The sequence below is a fragment of the Myripristis murdjan genome, chromosome 1, assembly GCF_902150065.1.
Source record: "Myripristis murdjan chromosome 1, fMyrMur1.1, whole genome shotgun sequence".
In the NCBI taxonomy this organism is placed as follows: domain Eukaryota; kingdom Metazoa; phylum Chordata; class Actinopteri; order Holocentriformes; family Holocentridae; genus Myripristis; species Myripristis murdjan.
In genome coordinates this window covers 23,923,747-23,943,076 of record NC_043980.1, presented here as the reverse complement: position 1 = coordinate 23,943,076, position 19,330 = coordinate 23,923,747, and the positions used below count along the sequence as shown (strand labels likewise).

Here is a 19,330-nt window from a genome sequence, read left to right as displayed (position 1 = left end):
TTACCGAGGCTGAACTCCACATGAGGCAACTTGGGTGTTAGAATAACACCTGAGAGACATGGAAAGGGAAGAGGAGGTGTTGCAGAAGGGGGCGAAGGGTAAAAGGAAGGAAGAGACAAGACACAGGACAGAAAAGAAAATAATGCATGTTAAAAAGGTATACAAAACCAATAGCAATTTGATTGCATTCAGGTTTAAGCCATGTCACTTTAAATGGAAGGTAATAACAAAGAAATAAACAGGGATTAAGTTACAGAAGTCTATTCATTTTAACCAACGTGGCATTAAGTCTGCAGGCAGAGGCACTTCTAATGGCAAAATATGTCTTCAGATAGTATCTTAACACACTTGCTGCATAATGGGCTCCCAAAATGCCACAGTGATTGATGGCACTGTTCACTTTAGATTATGCAAACGGACTGAAATCTATGTGTTCAACTGCAGTGTGTGTCAGAACAAGAGTTCATGGGTATCCACTGCCCTTGAGGGCTGATGCCATGATGATGAGTAGAGGTCTGGCTCCTTGCACCATCTGTCACAAACACCATCTCTCCATCACCACCTTCCCAACACCACACGAGTATACGAAACACCATATAGATGAAACACCTGCATGATAGTGCAAAAGGCTAGGCATTCTCCTCTTCCCATGGTGCTTGGACACAATTGGGCTCTCCAAGGCTCATCAACCACACTAATGAGCCATGGATACCCGATGCTTACTGATGTATGGGCTCCACATGACTTAAGGTAATAGTCAGTCATTTTACATAATGAGGATCTTTCATAGAGACTTAAAATGATTTACTAATGTTTCATAATTACTTCAGTCACTACACTTACTTGGCAGTTTTAAAGGGAAAAAACCCTCCACTGACAAAATGTACCTTATTCTCTTGAGTTGTACAGTTAAACAGCAAAAGTGAATATGACAAACTCACTTCAAGAAAACCAAAACAAGAGTCAGTTTCTTGATGTTAATCATCAGTCATTATAATTGTTCAGATCCAGAAAATGTTACCAGTCCTTTCAACTGAAAAATCGCCAAGGGTAATGTTTCAGTGTCCATAAAGTTTGCGTTTACTTACTATCAGTGGAGCAGCATGTGATGTGTGTGTCTTATTAACATCACAGACTTGGCACTCCTGTTTTTATCTTTGGGAGAGAGTTGTTTTACTGTCCAAGATCACAGGAATAATATTAATTACATTTAGGATGGATATTCCCTATAGCTTCCTTCAATTTAAACCAAACTAACACAACAATACAGAGCTTGCTAATGAGAAACAAGCATACTAAATCATGCAAATCATTAGCACAACCCAATGTTCTCTTGAGAGTTTATCACCAAGTGAAGTTGTAATCGCTTGTCAAGCTGGGCAACATTTGAATAAACAGACTTACGCAAACGTAGTGCAATGTCTTGAATTCTGTTGTATGCACAACTACAGTAAATATCTAATTAATGAAGTACACACATACACTGAAGTACTTGGGCATGTAAATACACAAACACTTGCTTTCACAGCCAGGCTAATTATGTATGTATATGAGCTCCTGGTATGATTTTAACATTCTTCTCATCATCATCATCATCATCACCACCATCCCACTCCTCAGGGGTCATGTCTCCTCATGCTGTCAGCACTTAGGCATCCCCGGGAGTGCTGATGAAACTTTAATAAGCCCGGATGACATGTTTGGTGGTGGCAAGCAAGAGCATTTAGCTAGGTAGGCTGAGACAGTGCCAGCTGTTGGGTCCTGTCTCTGGTGCCACGCTATCACAAGGGATTGTCACTTGAGCAGATCAGTTACTTTGGAGGACTCCATCTATGCTACACACCAACTCATGTGGAGAGCGAGCAGTGGAAAGTGTGTCTGCCACTGTAGATATAAATAAATCAACACAGGTCGAGGTCTGGTAGGGCATGGGGACTGTCTCAGCCTAGGGAATTATTGTATTTACAACAAAACAACTAGAAATGATTGATAACGATTTGACTTTAAAATCAAAGGTGGAAATCTCTAAGAGAAAAAAGGTGTGAATATTAAGGTGAAAGTAGTCACTTTAAAGCTGAGTGTTCATGCAGGATGCTTGGATCATGAACCAGGCAAAACAAGATGTGTTGCATGTAAATCAAACAATTAAACTGACTTCATGTGGACACTTGTTAACATTACTTCCAATATAGCTCAAGAAAATGTCAACATATTACCTGCAAAATGATTTTGTTGCTGCTGATGAATGTTAAGGAAAGTGATATTTTGCCATTTTCCCAATGACCCTCGATATCCACAATTTTTAAATCACAGACAAATCATGGACTCACCGGGCAAAAAATAACTGAATACACTGCATGTCTTTAACCCCTTGGGACAATGACACTGACCCAAAAAAAATGCAGAAACTCTAATTACAATGATTACCATTATATGAGGAGAGGTTAACCACCTGTACAGTACATCTCATCACATTTCCTTTAGTTTAGCAGGCTCAATGGTGATCTAACTCCAATGTGGAGAAAAGTGTGTGGAGAAGAGTGGCACAGGTGTGGTATTTATAATCGATATCCGCTGGCATTATGAATATGGTAATAAGCTCAGCAAGGAAGGCAGGCAGCAGGCAGGCAGGCAGGCAGGCTGCACATGCAGATGTAACCCCCCAGAGGGGCCCAAAGCAAATGAGGTGTGCCCGCCCGCAATACTGCAGTTTCATCTGGCTCTAGAAATAACAGCACAGCCCCACTGTACCTCCAATCTATCACCCCTCTGTCTGCGGGTGGTATCAATGGGGAGAAAGGAGTGATGAAGGGATAGGAGAGGGTAATTTATTAGAAAGTGGGCAGACTAGGTGATTTCTCTGGGATGACAAAGTTAATTAATGTATGGGGACTTAGACTGTCTGTCTTGCAGATGATCATTTAACCCCCTTCCTTTCTCATTGCCCTGCCTTATCACCCACTTCACAATGTGATAACCACATAGCAGCTCACAGCAGATACTATGTAAAGGAAGATTGAGGAGAGAAATGTAGGGACTGCGGGTAAAGATTTCAAATGGGATTGCTGCATATTCCTGACTCCACAAAAAACAATTGTGGAAAAGCTCCAGAATTCTGCCTGTCACTGCTCCTGCCCCACCATCACATACAAGTAGCTCAGCGGAGAAAATCAAGCAATTTCAAGAAGGAGCTTTGACAAACCCCCACACAGTGGGTGTAGCACACATTCCTAATCACTCCTGTTTATCCTCTTCATGAATAGATATTACATTTAAGAGCCTGGGCCTGGGCTACAATCCTGTTTTTTTTTTTTTTTTTTTTTTTTTTTTTTTAATATTATTTACCTTGGACTATGAGAGGATATTATTAATAATTCACTTCTGTGGCTGGCTCACCATGGAACCTGATATTTTGGGGAAATCCATCTCCATCTTCCTTTTCACCTCACTCAGTTCTCTTTCTTACTTTATTTTTTCCCTGTCTTTTTGACTAGTCTCCTTAGTCTTTCGTCCAATCTTCATTCTTCCCTATCCTCCTGTTCAAATTGACTGAACAACACCTGCATTTCCTTTCTGACGATTCAATCATCAGCCCCAGCAGCACAGGCTAACATACCTCTAACTCGATTGATGTTTGCACAAACGGGCCTCCCATTAGGATAAGTGGTGCTGAATGGGAGAGTGAGTTATCGTCACATTACTGCCCTAGGAGATTGAGAGGGGACAGATGGTTTTGTTGCCAGCATTTAATGAAGTGTTGTGAATCAGCTGGGTGTGCTGAGGCGGTCTTGACTGCCACATAGATGGGAGATGGAATGCAGAGGGTTAAGTGGAGCAGGGAGCAAGAAGTTTTGTCAGGAGGGATGTCAGGAATTATGCAGTAGCATAGATCTGCCAATTATGTTACAGCTTGCACAGGAAACTCACATGCTGGAATGCATGAAAAGTAAAGAAAATAATAGAAAATTTGACTGCTTAGTATAAAAAGTTTGTAAAAGGCCATTTCAACCCAGCCCATATAAGTACTGAGGAGCACTCACTTCGGTCCCACTTTAGTCTTCTGTCAAAAGAAGGAGGTAAACAATTTCACCTTGCAACTGATAATGTAGGGTTGTCAACTTGTCTTTTGCGCCAAACATGGTAATTATGTGCTTTGCTCTTCCCTTTTGTCTCCCAGGAGGCTTAGGGAAAACAAAACAGAGGTACAGTGAGGTGTTTGTCATTGCTGTTATACTCCCACACCTGTCAAATGCCATCTCCAAACCGTGACTGTAGGCAACACATGTCGAGGGTTCGTGATCAGGCCAAGTGTGTTAAGTGAGCGCATATGAGCCTGTATATTCATGCACGCTACTCTCTGTGTTATGTGTGTTCATGTGCATGTGCATATGCAAGTGTGTGTATAATAGACATGCATGAACACAAAACATGTGTGTATATTTGTGGTTGTGTGTGTGTCTGTGTGGCGCAGAGCAGGAAAAGGCATCATGAAATGTGCCTTCATTCCTCTTTGTACAGCTCCATTTACTTATCCCCGTGGGGAAGATGATGGCTGTAAGCTTGCATGCCAATTCAAATGCTTAGCATCACTGTATGCAGTATCTGTCCTTTTGGTAAGCAAAGGTATTAAACTTGGAGAGCAGGCTTTGTGGCTTCACTGATATGGCTAATCTCATTAGCATTCTCCTGTTGTGATGGGCACTGAGACATCAAGTTTGCCTCTGCCAGCGCTCATTAGTGGCAACACTTTAAGGCTGTATGGAATATGACTGCAGTCAAAAGGCAAACACAAGCACGAACACACACACAAATGTGCACATACACAGAAATGAGCATGCATGTACAGACAACATCCATATGCACACATACACATGCAAATATGCCAGACATGAGCGCGCGCACACACACACACACACACACACACACACACACACACACACACACACACACACACACAGGCACAACTGCACTTAACACACATGTTGAGAATGTGCACACATAGACACATGTTAGAGTGAAACCAATTTTTAAAATCAATTATGATGTGACTCAAAATTGAAAGCTAGGCTGTGCGAACATATCTGATATAATTTACCATGCTCTCAGGCTACCAACCTAAGAGGATATTTCTTCAACTAATCTAACACTGCAAGGACACAAGAACTCTTTGGAAACACACAGTCAGGCAGACACTAACTTTTGAAATCAATTCTGCAGGAAAAATCAAAAACATACTTGTGGACCAATTTTAATATTAAGGTGTCAAAATGTTATTGCTCTTACATTAGGACTCACCAATAAATCAATCAGATCCTGAGACATGATGTGCCAATAATGGCTTTATTGTATATCAAATCATTTTCAGCAACATGATAGCATGTGTAACCAATGTTTTGTACTAAAAATTACAATACTACGGTCGTAATGGATGGCTCATTTAGATAACACAATATCAAAATCACTTAATTAAACTCACTCATTCACTTGGGCATTCATTCACCCATGCATTTAAATGAATGTTTCTCTAAACCCCTGGTACCCCCACCATTCTCTCTCTCCCTCTCTTCCTCTCTCTCACACACACACACACACACACACACACACACACACACACACACACACCATGTATAAAGAACCCCTGCCCACACAAACTGAAATAGAGGGAAGTCTACAAAAAAACAGACATCAGTGGGATATGCATGCGCAGAGATCATAATATACTTCATATCAGTTACTGCACAGTGTTATAGAGCAAAAATGAGCAAATGTATGAGAGAAATAACTGAAGACTGCATATAAACAATGGAAGAACGGAGAAAAGGAAAGAAAGAAAATGGAAGTGAGGCAGGGGAGACAGAGAGACAGACAGACAGATTGACAAACAGACTGAGAGCTTTGAGAGACAGACAACACAGTGCAGCCAGCTCACCGGCAGCAGTCAGCCCTCCTGGGTTAGTGCTCAGCTCCTTCATGTCCACCCTGCAGTGTCCCAGGTGTTTGGTCCCGTCCTCCATCTCTCCAGCTTGCTCCTCAGTCCTCCCTCCTCCTCCTCCTCCTCCTCTCCCACCTCCTCCGCGGAACACCACAGTCCAGTCCAGCTCCCCGGCTCACACCTCGTCTGCCACGCAGAAAAGCTGTCTGCGAGATAGCGATCCACTCCCCTTGCTTCCTTGCTGCCTCACAGCGTGCTCTCAGACAGCATTAAAGATGCCTTTTGTAAACTAATACAGAAGAGCGGGAGACTCGCAAAGGACCTGGAGCAGTGGTGAGAAAGAGAGAAAGAGAGACAGAGAGAGAGAGAGTGAGAGAGAGAGATAAAGAAGGGAGGAGGAGTGATGAGGGAGTGAGACATGGAATGAAAGAGAAAGCGGGACAGAATTGATGCTATGTGCGATACACAGCTCTATCCATCAATCCTGGACTGTCAGTGGCGCACCTAGACCAGACTGCGCAGCACAACACAGCCAGAAAAGACACAACTCTGCCCTCTCTTTCCCGCTCTCTCTCTCTTCATTGCGCAGCCACTGCTGCATCTAGACATGGCAGCAAGGGTCCTTCTGACATCCGTCTCCCTCCCCTTTCCCAAGTCCCCCACTCCGACCCTCCTGCCTTTATCGCTTTCTAGCAGCAAAAACAATTAACAAGCATCAGACTGCTGAGCTCCATACGGTGAATCCAGCACCATGCAGCAGGTGATTGTGGCAGATACATATGGTGGAGGGGGAGAGACAGCCAGAGAGAGACAGAGACAGAGAGAGAGAAACCAACAGATTAATAGATAGAGTGAGACAGAGAGAGAGAGAGAGAGAGAGAGACAGAGAGAGAGAGAGAGATGGACCAGTTGAACTGCAATACAGGCAACACAGACAAATTTTCTGGGAGTAAACGATAAAGCAACAGATTTTTTATTTTTTATTACCATCCAAGGTAATGGCTTAGTATAACACAGCACGATGCAAGGCATCAACAGGTTGAAGAAAGAGAGAGAAAGAGTGATAGAGATTATTAGCAAAGTTGTCCCTTGTGCCATTTAGATACATAACAGTGGTGTCCCAGTGTGCATCTAGTAAATTGGACATTTCAAAATACTTCCCCAGAGGAAATGACAAAGATTTTTATTAGCAATTATGTGTAATGAAGAGGTGCACTGGCAGAAAAATGCAGCACTCCCCTCTTCCCTCTTGTTCCCTCTGTCTTTCTTTGTCACCTTCGCCAGTTCTCCACTCTCTCACATCGTGAAGGTTACTGCTAGTTGTGTGGCCAATAAGGTCATCATGCTACAGTAAAGCAATATCTAAAATCAATGTTAATTTATACTCTGCTGAATGGAAAGAGCATTTGCGGTCTGAGCAAAAAGCTTAATAAAGCTGTGGTGAGAGTAGCAGCCTACAAGTGGATACTTAGAAAATATGTCATGGAATAATAAGAAATGTTGCAATACACTGGCATAGAAACAGCAATAAATGAGATGATAAAGAGTCATGTAAGTAACAATACATTAGACATTTTTTTTTTTTAATCTTAAATACAGAGGTGAAAAGTAAGTAGTTACAATTTCTATTATTGTTAGTGTGTTTGAGAAGATTTTTCAAGTCAGTCAGGTCTAACTTTTAATATTTTCCCCAACTTTTACTGAGGTAGGCTACATTTTCTTTTCACATATCTGTGACCTACAGAGGAACTGTAAACAAATCTGGACACATCAAATTATTAGCATGAGCCATGCCAGATGCAATACTATGAGAATGCTGCGGGGAAATACTTTAATATTGATTTATTTAGACACTTTGGTACTTCAAATTTACTTGCACTTCCTAAGCACATGTATTCCATTTGGAGAAAACCTAAACTGATATGAAAGTGATGTTTTCACTTGAATAAAATATTTCAACAGTCATTCCACCTTGGATGAGATGCAAGTACGGTTGAACAGATACATATTTGCTTGCTGATACACTGAGTTCACATCCCATATTTAATAAACATAATCATTTTTAAATATGAATATCAGCATGTTTTCAACCAAAGGTATGATAGAGGTTCTTCTGACCACTGCTACATGCGAAATCTATTGTGAGGTTTGTCACCCTGCGAAAGGTAGGTACTAATAAACATATAAGAGTTTAATTTGTATAGAAAGTGTTCTGGCAGTGTCCTGGTGTCCTGCAAGGTTCTAATGCTGTTTCAGAGGCTTTTCACTTCGCAAAGATTACGATTCTGGTGGTAACATTTTTTTGGTATGAAAATGGTACATGGAAAACATTGTCAATTTCAGTCCAAAATAACAAATGGAATGAGCTCTCAAAAACCCATATCAGTTGAACTACAGATATAAGTCATATGGGTTAGAAAGCCATGTTGAGTGTATGTGCTTTTCTGAAGCGGTTGGTCTGGATTGGGGTTGGTGCCAAAAAGCTAAATGAAGATAAATTGGTCCCTGCAGGAGCAATAAGACAGCAGATGAATCCACTCTGCACTAGGAGGTTCCTGCTACACCTTCTACTACTCTCTCCATCCTTATCCCTTGATCCCTCTGCTGCCGTATTCTCACTTCCTCCAACCTTTGATTCCCTAAAACCATAAAGATGAATGTTGTCTTCTTCTGTTGTAATGAAATTGTGCTATTGTGCTGACACACGCGCACAAACATAACCTCTGCCCGCACACACACACACACACACACACACACACACACACACACACACACACACACACACACGGAGTAACAAATAGGCCTGTGGAGTGATCCATTAACATTCTAATACGTTTCTTTTAAAGGCGACATGTGTTGTCTTATTAAAGCCTGACTGATAGAGGGGGCTGGAGAAAATCAATAGACAGTGCGCTAGGGATAGAGAATGGAAGGAGCACACTGAAGAGAAGGGAAGAAAATAAACATGCCCTTTTTAGTAATTCCGCCCCAAAGCCAGGCGAATAGATTCACACATTTACCCATTCCACAGCACTTGAGGCCCATTAGAATTCATAATACACTCCTTCACAGTATTAACTGAGGGGAGCCAATAGCTTGATTCACGGTTGAGTCTGGGGTGCATGTCGCCTCCACCGGGGATACACAGTTGTAGTTCAGGCTACACCGCAGCAGGACTTTCAGCCATCTCACAGGGTAAATACAGTCTGTTTCCACAGTTGCATTGTACTTGTGAATACTCATGACAAGCAACTGAAAAAGTTGGGGTGCCCTAGTAGCTCACCTGGTAAAATGCATATCACTAAACAAGTCTTTATCACAACAGCCTGGGTTTGATTCCAGATCAAGCCTTTTCAATTCATTTATTGGTTTATTTAACTAAAGGGACAATACATGTATTCAAACAGATAAAGCACAATGCTAATTTCCATCTGTTGTCCCTGGGTGTGTATTCAATGCACATATAATAAAAATGACAATTCCACATGACACTGATAAATACACCTGTAGGACAGACCAGTGCACATACAGAGAGGCGTTATCGGACCTTAATGACAACATGTCTGTCTTTCAACTATTTTTTAACATTAGTTTATCAAAAATAATACACTATAATATTTGCAGGGATAGCATTCCACTGTTTTACTGCTGCAATTGTCTGTTGTAATTTTCTGTTGCTTTTTTTTCTCTGTGTAGTGGTTAGCAATGGCGCCTCACAGTAAGAAGGTCCTGGGTTTGATTCCCGGCCGGCCACCCAGGATCCTTTGTGTGTGGAGTTTGCATGTTCTCTCTGTGTCTGCGTGGGTTTCTGATGGGCACTCTGATTTCCTCCCACAGTCCAAAGACATGCAGGTCAGGTGAACTGGAGATACTAAATTGCCCCTAGGTGTGAATGCAAGTGTGAATGTCATTGTTTGTCTGTCTGCCCTGCAATGGATTGGCGACCTGTCCCGGGTGTTTCCCCTGCCTTCCACCTAATGAGCGCTCGGATAGGCTCCAGCAACCCCCTTGCGACCCTTGTGAGGACAAGCAGTTTGGAAAATGAATGAATGAATGATTTTTTTTTCTCTACAATAAATTGTTTTATTCTTGAGTTCAGTTATAATGGTCATCGGTGTGCTGAAAACCATAGTGGCACTGAAAACAACTATGTTTGGCAAGTATAACACCATGAAAACATTTCTTCCAGGAAATACAATCTGACTGTTTTTCCATCTATTTTATGCAACACACCAGGGTAAATAAAAACACACATGTATCCCTGAAAAAAGGAAGAATAGGAGAAGGCTACAGCGTGTCAACATTTCATGTAAAAAAGGTTCATACCATGACAAAAGAAGGTGCTCATTGGACTTACGAGGAAAATATTTCCATGAGAACGTACAGATAATCCAAGGCAACTCTTCTTGTGCATAAAATTATTATCCTGTTTCCTTTCAATTTTGTGCAGCATTGGAGCCTATAAGTGACAATTCTCAATGTGCCCTATATCTATCACTGTTTGGGACTAAGATATGATTCACACTGAGATGCTAGGGCTGAAAATTATTTTACTCATAACATAATCATTACTTACTACTCAGTACTTAGTAATATACCGTATCTATACATTTTTTTAGTTTCAGATAATAGTAAGACACAATTACATTTATTTCACATTTTCCCTTGCAGTGATGCTAATGTTCTTGCTGCAGTGGCTCACCACTGCTAAATGAATACAGAGAAAACACTGCCCATTTTTAATAATTATCCCTAATGAAATACTAAGTCGGCTACATGAATAACCCTCTAAAAATAACTCGTAGCAATTATGAATGCATTACTGACATCATTCAAAACAGACACATATGGCTCATCCAAATGATCTGAATTACTTTCAAAACACAATGGCCAAATTATCAGATCTTATATCATATTATGCTTGTAGTATAATGTATATGTTACATTATTATACTATGTGTTTCTGTCCATGCACTCTCAGCTGAGTTGTCTGCTCTAATGGGAGTAACAGTCGATGCCTGTCAAGGCCCATATGAATCCTCTTCACATTAAAAATGAACTGACACCCTCCCCACCCCCACTCTTTCCTTTTCACTCCCTCCCTTTTCAGAGGAATGTGGGGAGATGCAACTATTGATTTCTCATCATGTGTTGTCATGTCAGGTTACAACACTCTCTTTTAGTGTCACACTATTGACAACCCAGTTGCTGACTTCCAGTGCCTTGGAAAAGAGGTCTACAAAGTTGCTTTGGGAAGGAACTTTTTCAAGTTTTGAGAAGAGATGCATCTGACAGCTTTTGAAATCTAGAAATTGAGCACCCATTACATAAACATGAAAACGTGCATGCATTCACACCTTTACATTCCCAGATATTACACACATACAGATACATATGCACATCACAAATTTCAGAAGGACAGTTGTGTGATGATGTCGTTCAAGTCCTGGCATAACTTTGAACACAGAACTACTATTAGTCTTAGAACAGCACATTCAAATATTCCAGTAATCGCAGGAAAAAGACAGACACCCATCTTCAGTTATTTTTATAACTGCTCCACTTGTTTACATTGGTTTGGAAGAGCAACTATCAAATCAGTCTTGACTTTAAAACTAAAGTAACCTCGCATCCTCGCTAATCTTGAGAATTTATTTTCATTTGACTTATGAAACCATCTGGCCATGCTCCAACTGAAGTGTTAATGGAAGCTGCCAGATCAGTCACCACCTTTTGAGAAAATACAGGCGTGGTTTACATAATGACAGCGAGAAGCTACAGTGAACTGAATTGGACAATAACATAATAGCAACATAGATTTTCCTTGCAAAAGATTTGTGGGGGCGCCCTCGTAACGCACCAGATAAGAGCGTGTACCACTTGTTAAGGCTGAGTCCTGATTACAGCATCCTGGGTATGAATCTGACCTCAGGCCATTTGCTGCATGTCATCTCCTCTCTCCCCTGCCTTTCCTGTCTCTCTCTCCTGTGACTGTCAAATAAAGCAGAAATGCCCAAAAAAAAAAAAAAAAAAAAAATCTAAAAACGTCAAGATTTGTGCACCAACATACTAAAAATACAAAATTTTCACTCCCATCTCATCCCAATCCAATGACAGATTAAAAAAAAAATCCTGTTCTAGCACTATGCTCAGAAAACAGCATTTATTCATATTAGAACTGCAAATTTATACATAAAATTTGATCTACCCATCTTCTCCTCTCTGTTTGTACTTCTTTGTCTGCTCTCCATGTGTCTTTTCCTCATGTTTTATTCCTGCCCATAGGAGGTGAAAGCTGAGGAGGCTAAGAAGAAACATTATGAGTGAGGAGTCGAAGCATCGGCAGTTAACAAAATAAGACAACCTTGCGCACTCAAGCCTCATTTTAATGCAGTGTTTCCCACACGTTATACTTGGGAGGCCAGTCAATGTACATTAATGCCCACATATAATCTGACCCATTGAGGGTTTCCGATTAATGTATTACGCTGTGGTGCTCTACCTAGCGCCAGTTTCGCATCAACCCCACCCCCTTTCGTGGTCACCATCAACATGTAGCACGACACACAGTCTTACAGTTATTAGTAGGGCTCGGTATTAAAATTCAGTACCTTTATGGTACTTGAAATGCCTTTCTACCACATTGGACAAAGAAAATATCATTCATTGTCACGTTAGTTTTGATCATTTCAACACATCATTATCAGCAAGGCACCTCAACACACAGCTTACCTGCTGTTGTGAAAATGGAATCAAAGAGCCAAGTTTGGACAAGTTCATAGTGGTAACAAAGATGGAGACAGAGCAGACACACAGCGAAAGAGACAGAAAGATGCTGAGTGGGGCAAGCTGAGGTGTGTGCAGTCAGAGACCGGAGATGTGTGTGTGTGTGTGTGTGTATGTATTGACGGAGAACTGAAAGGTAAAAGAAATGTGAGTAAAACAATTTGAGTAAAAAACACTACAATTAGATGGAGAATTAACTAGAATTAAAATGGTGAAATAAGAAATATTAGAAATGGGCTAATGTATTCTTTCAAGTAATTTCAATAAACTGTAATTTTCCCACTATAAATCTGAATGCCAGACAAAGTAGGTGGAGAATTTCACTCCCAGTTTCATTCAGTCAGGAAAAAAATGCTTCCACATAGGACACACCTGTGTATCCTTGCTCCAGAAAGGTACCTCTCCCCTCCTGATGCATCTTATGGAACAGAGACATACTTAAAGATGGCACACTAAGATAGATTTCTGGATCACAGGCAGGAAGGACGGAGGAGAGAGGTGATGAGGAGGCACAACATAGAGAAATGAGAAGTGGCTTGCTATTATGATTATGTCGCACCATCTTCCATTATCTTTTTTCCTGTCTGATCCCAGTCACGTGATGAATAGTGAAATTGTCTCCTATGCCACAGGAATCCCAAAAGAAAGGAAACCCAAAAAATGTAAGCCTCTTCTGACGAGTTAGCAATATGCTTAGCAATATGCCTGCTCACTTTCACCATCACTATTCAAGATTTCCCATTAATTTACTAAACCATGGTGTTCACCATCTGTTCACCGCCACCATGTAACCAGCACTTGGGCTTGACGAGGCACAGACACACAGTCTTAAGTCAATAGTAATCAAAGTTCAGCACCCTTATGGTATCTTAAATGCCTTGCTACTACTGAAAAGGAAGTGTCATTTGATACCACGTTGGTCTCGATAGTTCATTAACTACAAGCCGCCTCCACACATGGCTCACCTGCTGTTGAGAAAACAGAATCGCAGATGAAAAAATCCAACACGCAAATTGTGTTTTTTGGGAGAGTTTATAAAACACACTGCTTACAAAGAATGAAGAATGTCAACAGAGCAGACACAGAGAGAGAGAGGGGGAGAGAGAGGCAGAGAGAGAGAGAGAGAGAGAGAGAGAGAGAGAGAGAGAGAGAGACAGAGAGAGGTGTATGTGCAGTGAGAAATCCAAGTCCCGTGCTTTGTACCTAAATCACCAAATACAGATTAATGTTGATGACATGACATGAGTTTGGATTTTTTGATTCTTCTGGCTTAAATTATATTTAGAGCTGTTGTCAGGGCAACAAGTCCTTAATACCAATTCTGAAAAAGGGTAGGCTTATTAACAGTTAGCTGGATCATCCGGTGCCTTTAAAAATCCACACACATTGTCATTTAAACCACGGCTATTCTATTATTAACAGAGTTACCAATTGCTGTCGGTGCAATAATTGTCAGGAGAGCATTTAGATAGAAGTGCAAGCTTTGAGACGTGCAGGATGTGTTGGCCTATCCAAGAGTATTTTACTGGAGGGATATTGTTTCAGCAATGAATATAACTGACCCAAACAATACATTACAACCACAAATGCGCAATACTCACCACAGTAATGCTATAACAAGTGCACAGACCTTGTGCACTGCACTGCGCTTTTCTGCGAATGGTACATTATTATACACAGTTGGTGATGCAGAAAAGCTGGGGAAAATTGCTGTATGCATATGAAAAGTGTACTGAGCACTTAAGACACTCTTGAAGGTTTTCATTGTGTTTCCTGGCCACCTTGGAATGTAGACCATCAAAGAGGGCTTTTACTCAGTTGCAGGAAATACTACCTACATGCAATAATTTTAACTACAGACTAATGTGTTTTGCGCAGCTTTCCCAAATGTGGGCAGTGGATTACACTCCTATCAAGATAAAGTCTCAATCTGGCCCCAACATGTATGCTATGGAACCCCTTCTTTTGAACAAGAAGGGGATCCACAGCATACATGTATAGGTACATACCTTGAGTAACCAAACTAGACAGTTTCTGCTACAAAGTCTGCCTTCACTTATTTACAATTTCCACATGATCTGTAATGCTTCCTGTCTGATAAACAATGTTAAGACAAAATGGCCCAGATCTGTGCATGACTGCAGAATATTCAGGGAGTCAAAAAATTCATGCAGCATTTGAACAGGCTAAGGCATGTTTTATATGTAATAGAGTATGTAAAATATGCATCTGTCACTTATTACTAATTTGTTGACAATGACTGATAATCTTACAGGTCTTTATGATGCGATCCTGCACAGACAGGGGATATGCCTGCAGGCCATTTTTCATGATGCAATGCTCTGGTCCAGCCCCAGGGCCACAGACCCCCAACAACATAGCCCTAGCCAGGACAAGGGCCTGAATTGAAATAACTTTTGGGCAGCTAAAGGAGGGGATTCAGTGTCTTTCTAGCCTGAGGGTCACACCTGACAGGGGCTGCAATATCACAGTGGCATGTTGTGTGCTACATAACACTGCCACTATTCAAAAAGAAAGGGCTCCTGCAGCAGAGATGCAGCCTGATGATGACCTTGAACCAGTGCACCTTGACCAACCCAAAGGCAGGGCTGCAAGGGACAGGACTGTGGCTCTCCAAACAGCAGAGCATTACTTTCTTGGCATTTTGGGCCCTATCTTGTGCCACCCGCTATCCGCTGCCACTACCCGCTACCCGCAAATTGCGGATTTAGGAGCTTCCGCTATCCCTAAACGGTATCTTGCGCCACCCGCTACCCGCTCTCCGTTATGCCGACTCCGTCATTTGCGCCTGGAGGTGTGTCCGTGGGCGTGTTTCATGCGCTATCCCTAAAGTTGCTATCTTGCGCACACACTTTAGGGAAAGCGGATAGCGGGTGGTCCTGACCACCCGCTATCCGCTATCCACTATCCGTAAAGTTTGGGCTGTTAGAAGAGCGCGCCCAGGCGGCTTCAATGCGCGCCCCGACGGAGCCTCGCCACACACACGGTCGGACTGATACCGGGACGCCGCCGGAATGGACTGAGTATATTACTCATATAGACTGTTTAGAGGAAAGACTGTTTTAATTGGACACTTACCCCAGCACGTTTTATTGTTTTATCATAAGCCAGCAGCTGTGCTATATTTTTATTATTATTTTAATATTTTATTTGCCCAATCTACCTTGTCAATAAATTAGTTTACACATAGTTCCACCTCTGCCTCTTGTGTGTGGTGTGTGACCCGGGGATTTTACTCAATCAGTACAACCTTGTGACATGTCCACTTGGACACATGTGGCTCCACCTCCCGAATTAACTCACCTATAATATAATATATAATATGTATATAAAGCCAACTTGCTTTAGCCTCAGTAGAAGCCCTGAGAAAATCTACCTCCCTCTCTCCATCGCGGGTTTAGGATTTAGGATTTAGGATTTAGGATAGCGCATCCTGCCCTTAAAGGCAATGGCACCTGGCACACTGATTGGTTTAACTGGCGTAACGCCCAAAACACGCCTATACATAATATAGCGGGTAGCGGAGGTGTTTTGCGGATAGCGGGAGGTGCACAAGATAGCAACTTTTATGGGGGAACGCCTCTTCCTAAATCCTAAATCCGCAAATAGCGGGTTTAGGGAGTCTGGCGCAAGATAGGGCCCTTTGTGTCTTGAAAAAAGAGAAAACATTACGCACATATTTAAATAAATTTATTTTCACTTTTGTTTCTCTCTACTAGAGTGGATCATGCAATAGAACAGAAATGTAAGTTTCAATTAGGTAAGGCATGATATACTTTGAATTTAAAAGTCTTGCCATTTATAAGTTGTTCATCAAGCATATGGATCTCTGTTTCTAGTTTACTTGCCTTTACAGCTCAACACTGCATCTCTTGCTCATTGCTTTTTTCTATCTCCATTTTGAGGTACTTCTTATACTGGGAGCCTACATCTTCAGTATTCTACAGAATTACAAATGATTATGATGATTATTATTCAATACAAACAGAAAAACAACTCATACAATTAATTTTACACTTTCCCCCTTTCCCACTGGATGAGCCAGCAGCAGAAGGAAGATCATCTAGGGGAGTGGATTCCTGCTACAGTCACTTTTATAGCAATGCCCTGATGAAATTTATCTTTCTATAATGTAACACCAACAAGGACCAACCTCAACCTGAACTGGACAAATGGAAGTGGTAATCTCCTGCTCAAACACATGCAGAAGATGAAGATGAATATTCAAAAGACAAAATGTTCAAATATTTTACCTAACCCACTGCAATTTTTAAAACTTAAAATGGGCTCCCCAACCTCTGAATGAGGTGCTGGCAGTAGCTTCACCACAAGTCCTAAAACTTCACAAATACCATATTGATCTGAATATAAGACGACCCTGATTTTAAGACGACCACTCTTTTTCATTGCACAATGAGCACACAGTCAGCAGCAACAACCAAATACCGTAGGACCCGCATAAAAGACGACCATGATTTTAAGACAACCCCTCTTTTTCAAGACCCATTTTTGGAAAAATACTTTTTATATGGACAAGGTCTGCCGGATCTGACAGGTGAGCGGCCGGCTCGCCTGCCAACCGGTGCCGTGGCCTGCACGCCTGACGCCACAGATATAGACAGAAAGCTAGATACGATACGCCCATTAAATCGGCGTGCCTACGGCTAAGCTAAGCTAGTGGGGGCAAAGTCCTGACTCCATAACCTGCAGTGAATAAATTTTTTTTGTGCTGTCAAATCAAAGGAAAATAATTTGAAATTTGTAAAGTATATCTTTTTCCAGGAGTGGGAAACTTCCTCAGTCCTGCCCAGCAGCAGAGATGCCAGCACACTGTGCAGCGTCTGGCTCTACAAACCAGAGGAATACTGAACCAGGCAACTGAAATCACCTTTCATAGATAAGAATAGTTTTTAGTTTTACATAAAGTATTATCATAATTTAATCATGTTGAGAGCTGCTGTTACTAGCTGGCTACTGGCTAAATGGCAATGCTAGCCAGCTGCTAGGTTACCAAAGATCAGATCTGTAGTAGTAGCAGTAGTAGTAGTAGTAGTAAAGCCTAAATCATATAAATCCAGATTTCCCATCTACGTTTTTATCCAAACTGATTTTATGACAAGCTTCTCTATTCCTCCAAGTGACTGACACTGTGAATTAAATGATTAGTAGTCGGCTAATAATGCGAAAATGTTTGTACATTAAAAAACAAACAAACAAACACCCCCCCCCCCCCCCCCCCCCCCCCCCCCCCAAAAAAAAAAAAAAAACAGCGGATTGGTTCCACTACTGTGTGTACATTTATATATACAGAACGTAAGTAAATTATATATTTAAATGCTGTAAACTAACTTTATTTTTAAATATATATGTATCTGGGTAATAAGATGTTAGTTTGAAAGATTTGATTGTTAATATAATTAAGTATCAAGTATATTTTACTCTTGTCTGGGTAAAAAGTATCCTATTTTATATAGAATTTTTGATTTTTTATTTAATCAAAACTTCTGTATTATAACATGTCATGATGTTGGTAACAAAACAAAAAAAACGCATGAAAAATGGTTGAGAAATAAGCGAGTTATGATTTATTTTAATTGTACGGGCATCCCTCCCATTGTGCACAATGGGAGGGATGCCTCCTCTGCAATGGCCGCCGCATCAGCACGTCGCTCACCGTGCTAAAACAGTGCGGTGACGTATGTAGCTTTCTCTCTATATCTATACCTGACGCCGACCGGTGCCGCGCCCACCTGGTCAGGTCTGCCGGATCTGACAGGTGAGCGGCGCACACATACTGCCATATATACACCTTTCATCATAAATTGTCAGCCCTTTTTTTTTCTTTGACTTTAGACGGACCCTTAACTGACCCGTCGACTTTACGTTAATGCCCTAATGTGTGTGTGTGTGTGTGTGTGAGAGAGAGAGAGAGAGAGAGAGAGAGAGAGTGTGTGTGAAAGAACTAAAGAGAACTGAAGAGATAAGCAAGGTGAGCAAATGAAATTTTTTTGTGAGTAAAAAATACTAAAATAAGGTGGAGAATTAACTGAATTAAAAAGGTGAAATGAAAAATACTAGAAAGACTCATGTATTTCTTCAAATATTTTCCACAATTATATTCAACAACTTTGGCACTCTGTCTGTGTCTTATAGCCAACCAGAGTACAACTGTGCACAACACTGCAAAACATCCAGTGATGTGCACTTCTATTTTAATGGGCATCCACATATACATTACATGTGGACATAATGTCTATATTATTGTCTTCTATCTCAAAAATGCCTAGATATCAGTTACCACCTCACTAAATATGTTTTAGCATTTTAGGACCACCTAAAATTACATTGACTGAGACTGGAATCAACCACTATATAAAGAGTTTGAATTTGGATGCAACAGGCTCCTTAAACAAGAAACCTTCAGACTAAAATCTAAATTATATCCATATTCAGTGTAACAGTGTTGTGGTTGTTTTTATATGGTCTGCAATCTGGTCTTAATGAATGCAACTTTACCAAGAAAAAAAATATCAAGCATGTTCCATCTGTCTTTATAGACACACTGTGTTGCAAAATCTTGTCTCTGAGCTG

The 19,330-nt window shown here is 41.1% G+C and overlaps 1 protein-coding gene across 8 annotated transcripts in view; it reads right to left on the bottom strand.

Moving 5' to 3' along the window:
- inpp4b (inositol polyphosphate-4-phosphatase type II B) overlaps positions 1-19,330 on the bottom strand; it is a 257,269-nt gene that overhangs the window by 144,324 nt on the left and 93,615 nt on the right. For 7 of the 8 annotated variants that reach the window (XM_030053522.1, XM_030053485.1, XM_030053476.1 and 4 more), the window contains 2 exons: positions 5,930-6,254; positions 5-49 (listed from right to left, as the gene is read on the bottom strand). In XM_030053522.1, coding sequence (XP_029909382.1) covers positions 5-49; positions 5,930-6,014 — 130 coding nt within the window. In that variant the 5' untranslated portion in view covers positions 6,015-6,254. Of the gene's footprint in view, positions 1-4; positions 50-5,929; positions 6,255-19,330 lie in introns of those variants that run through there. The other variant, XM_030053515.1, reaches the window with a different exon arrangement.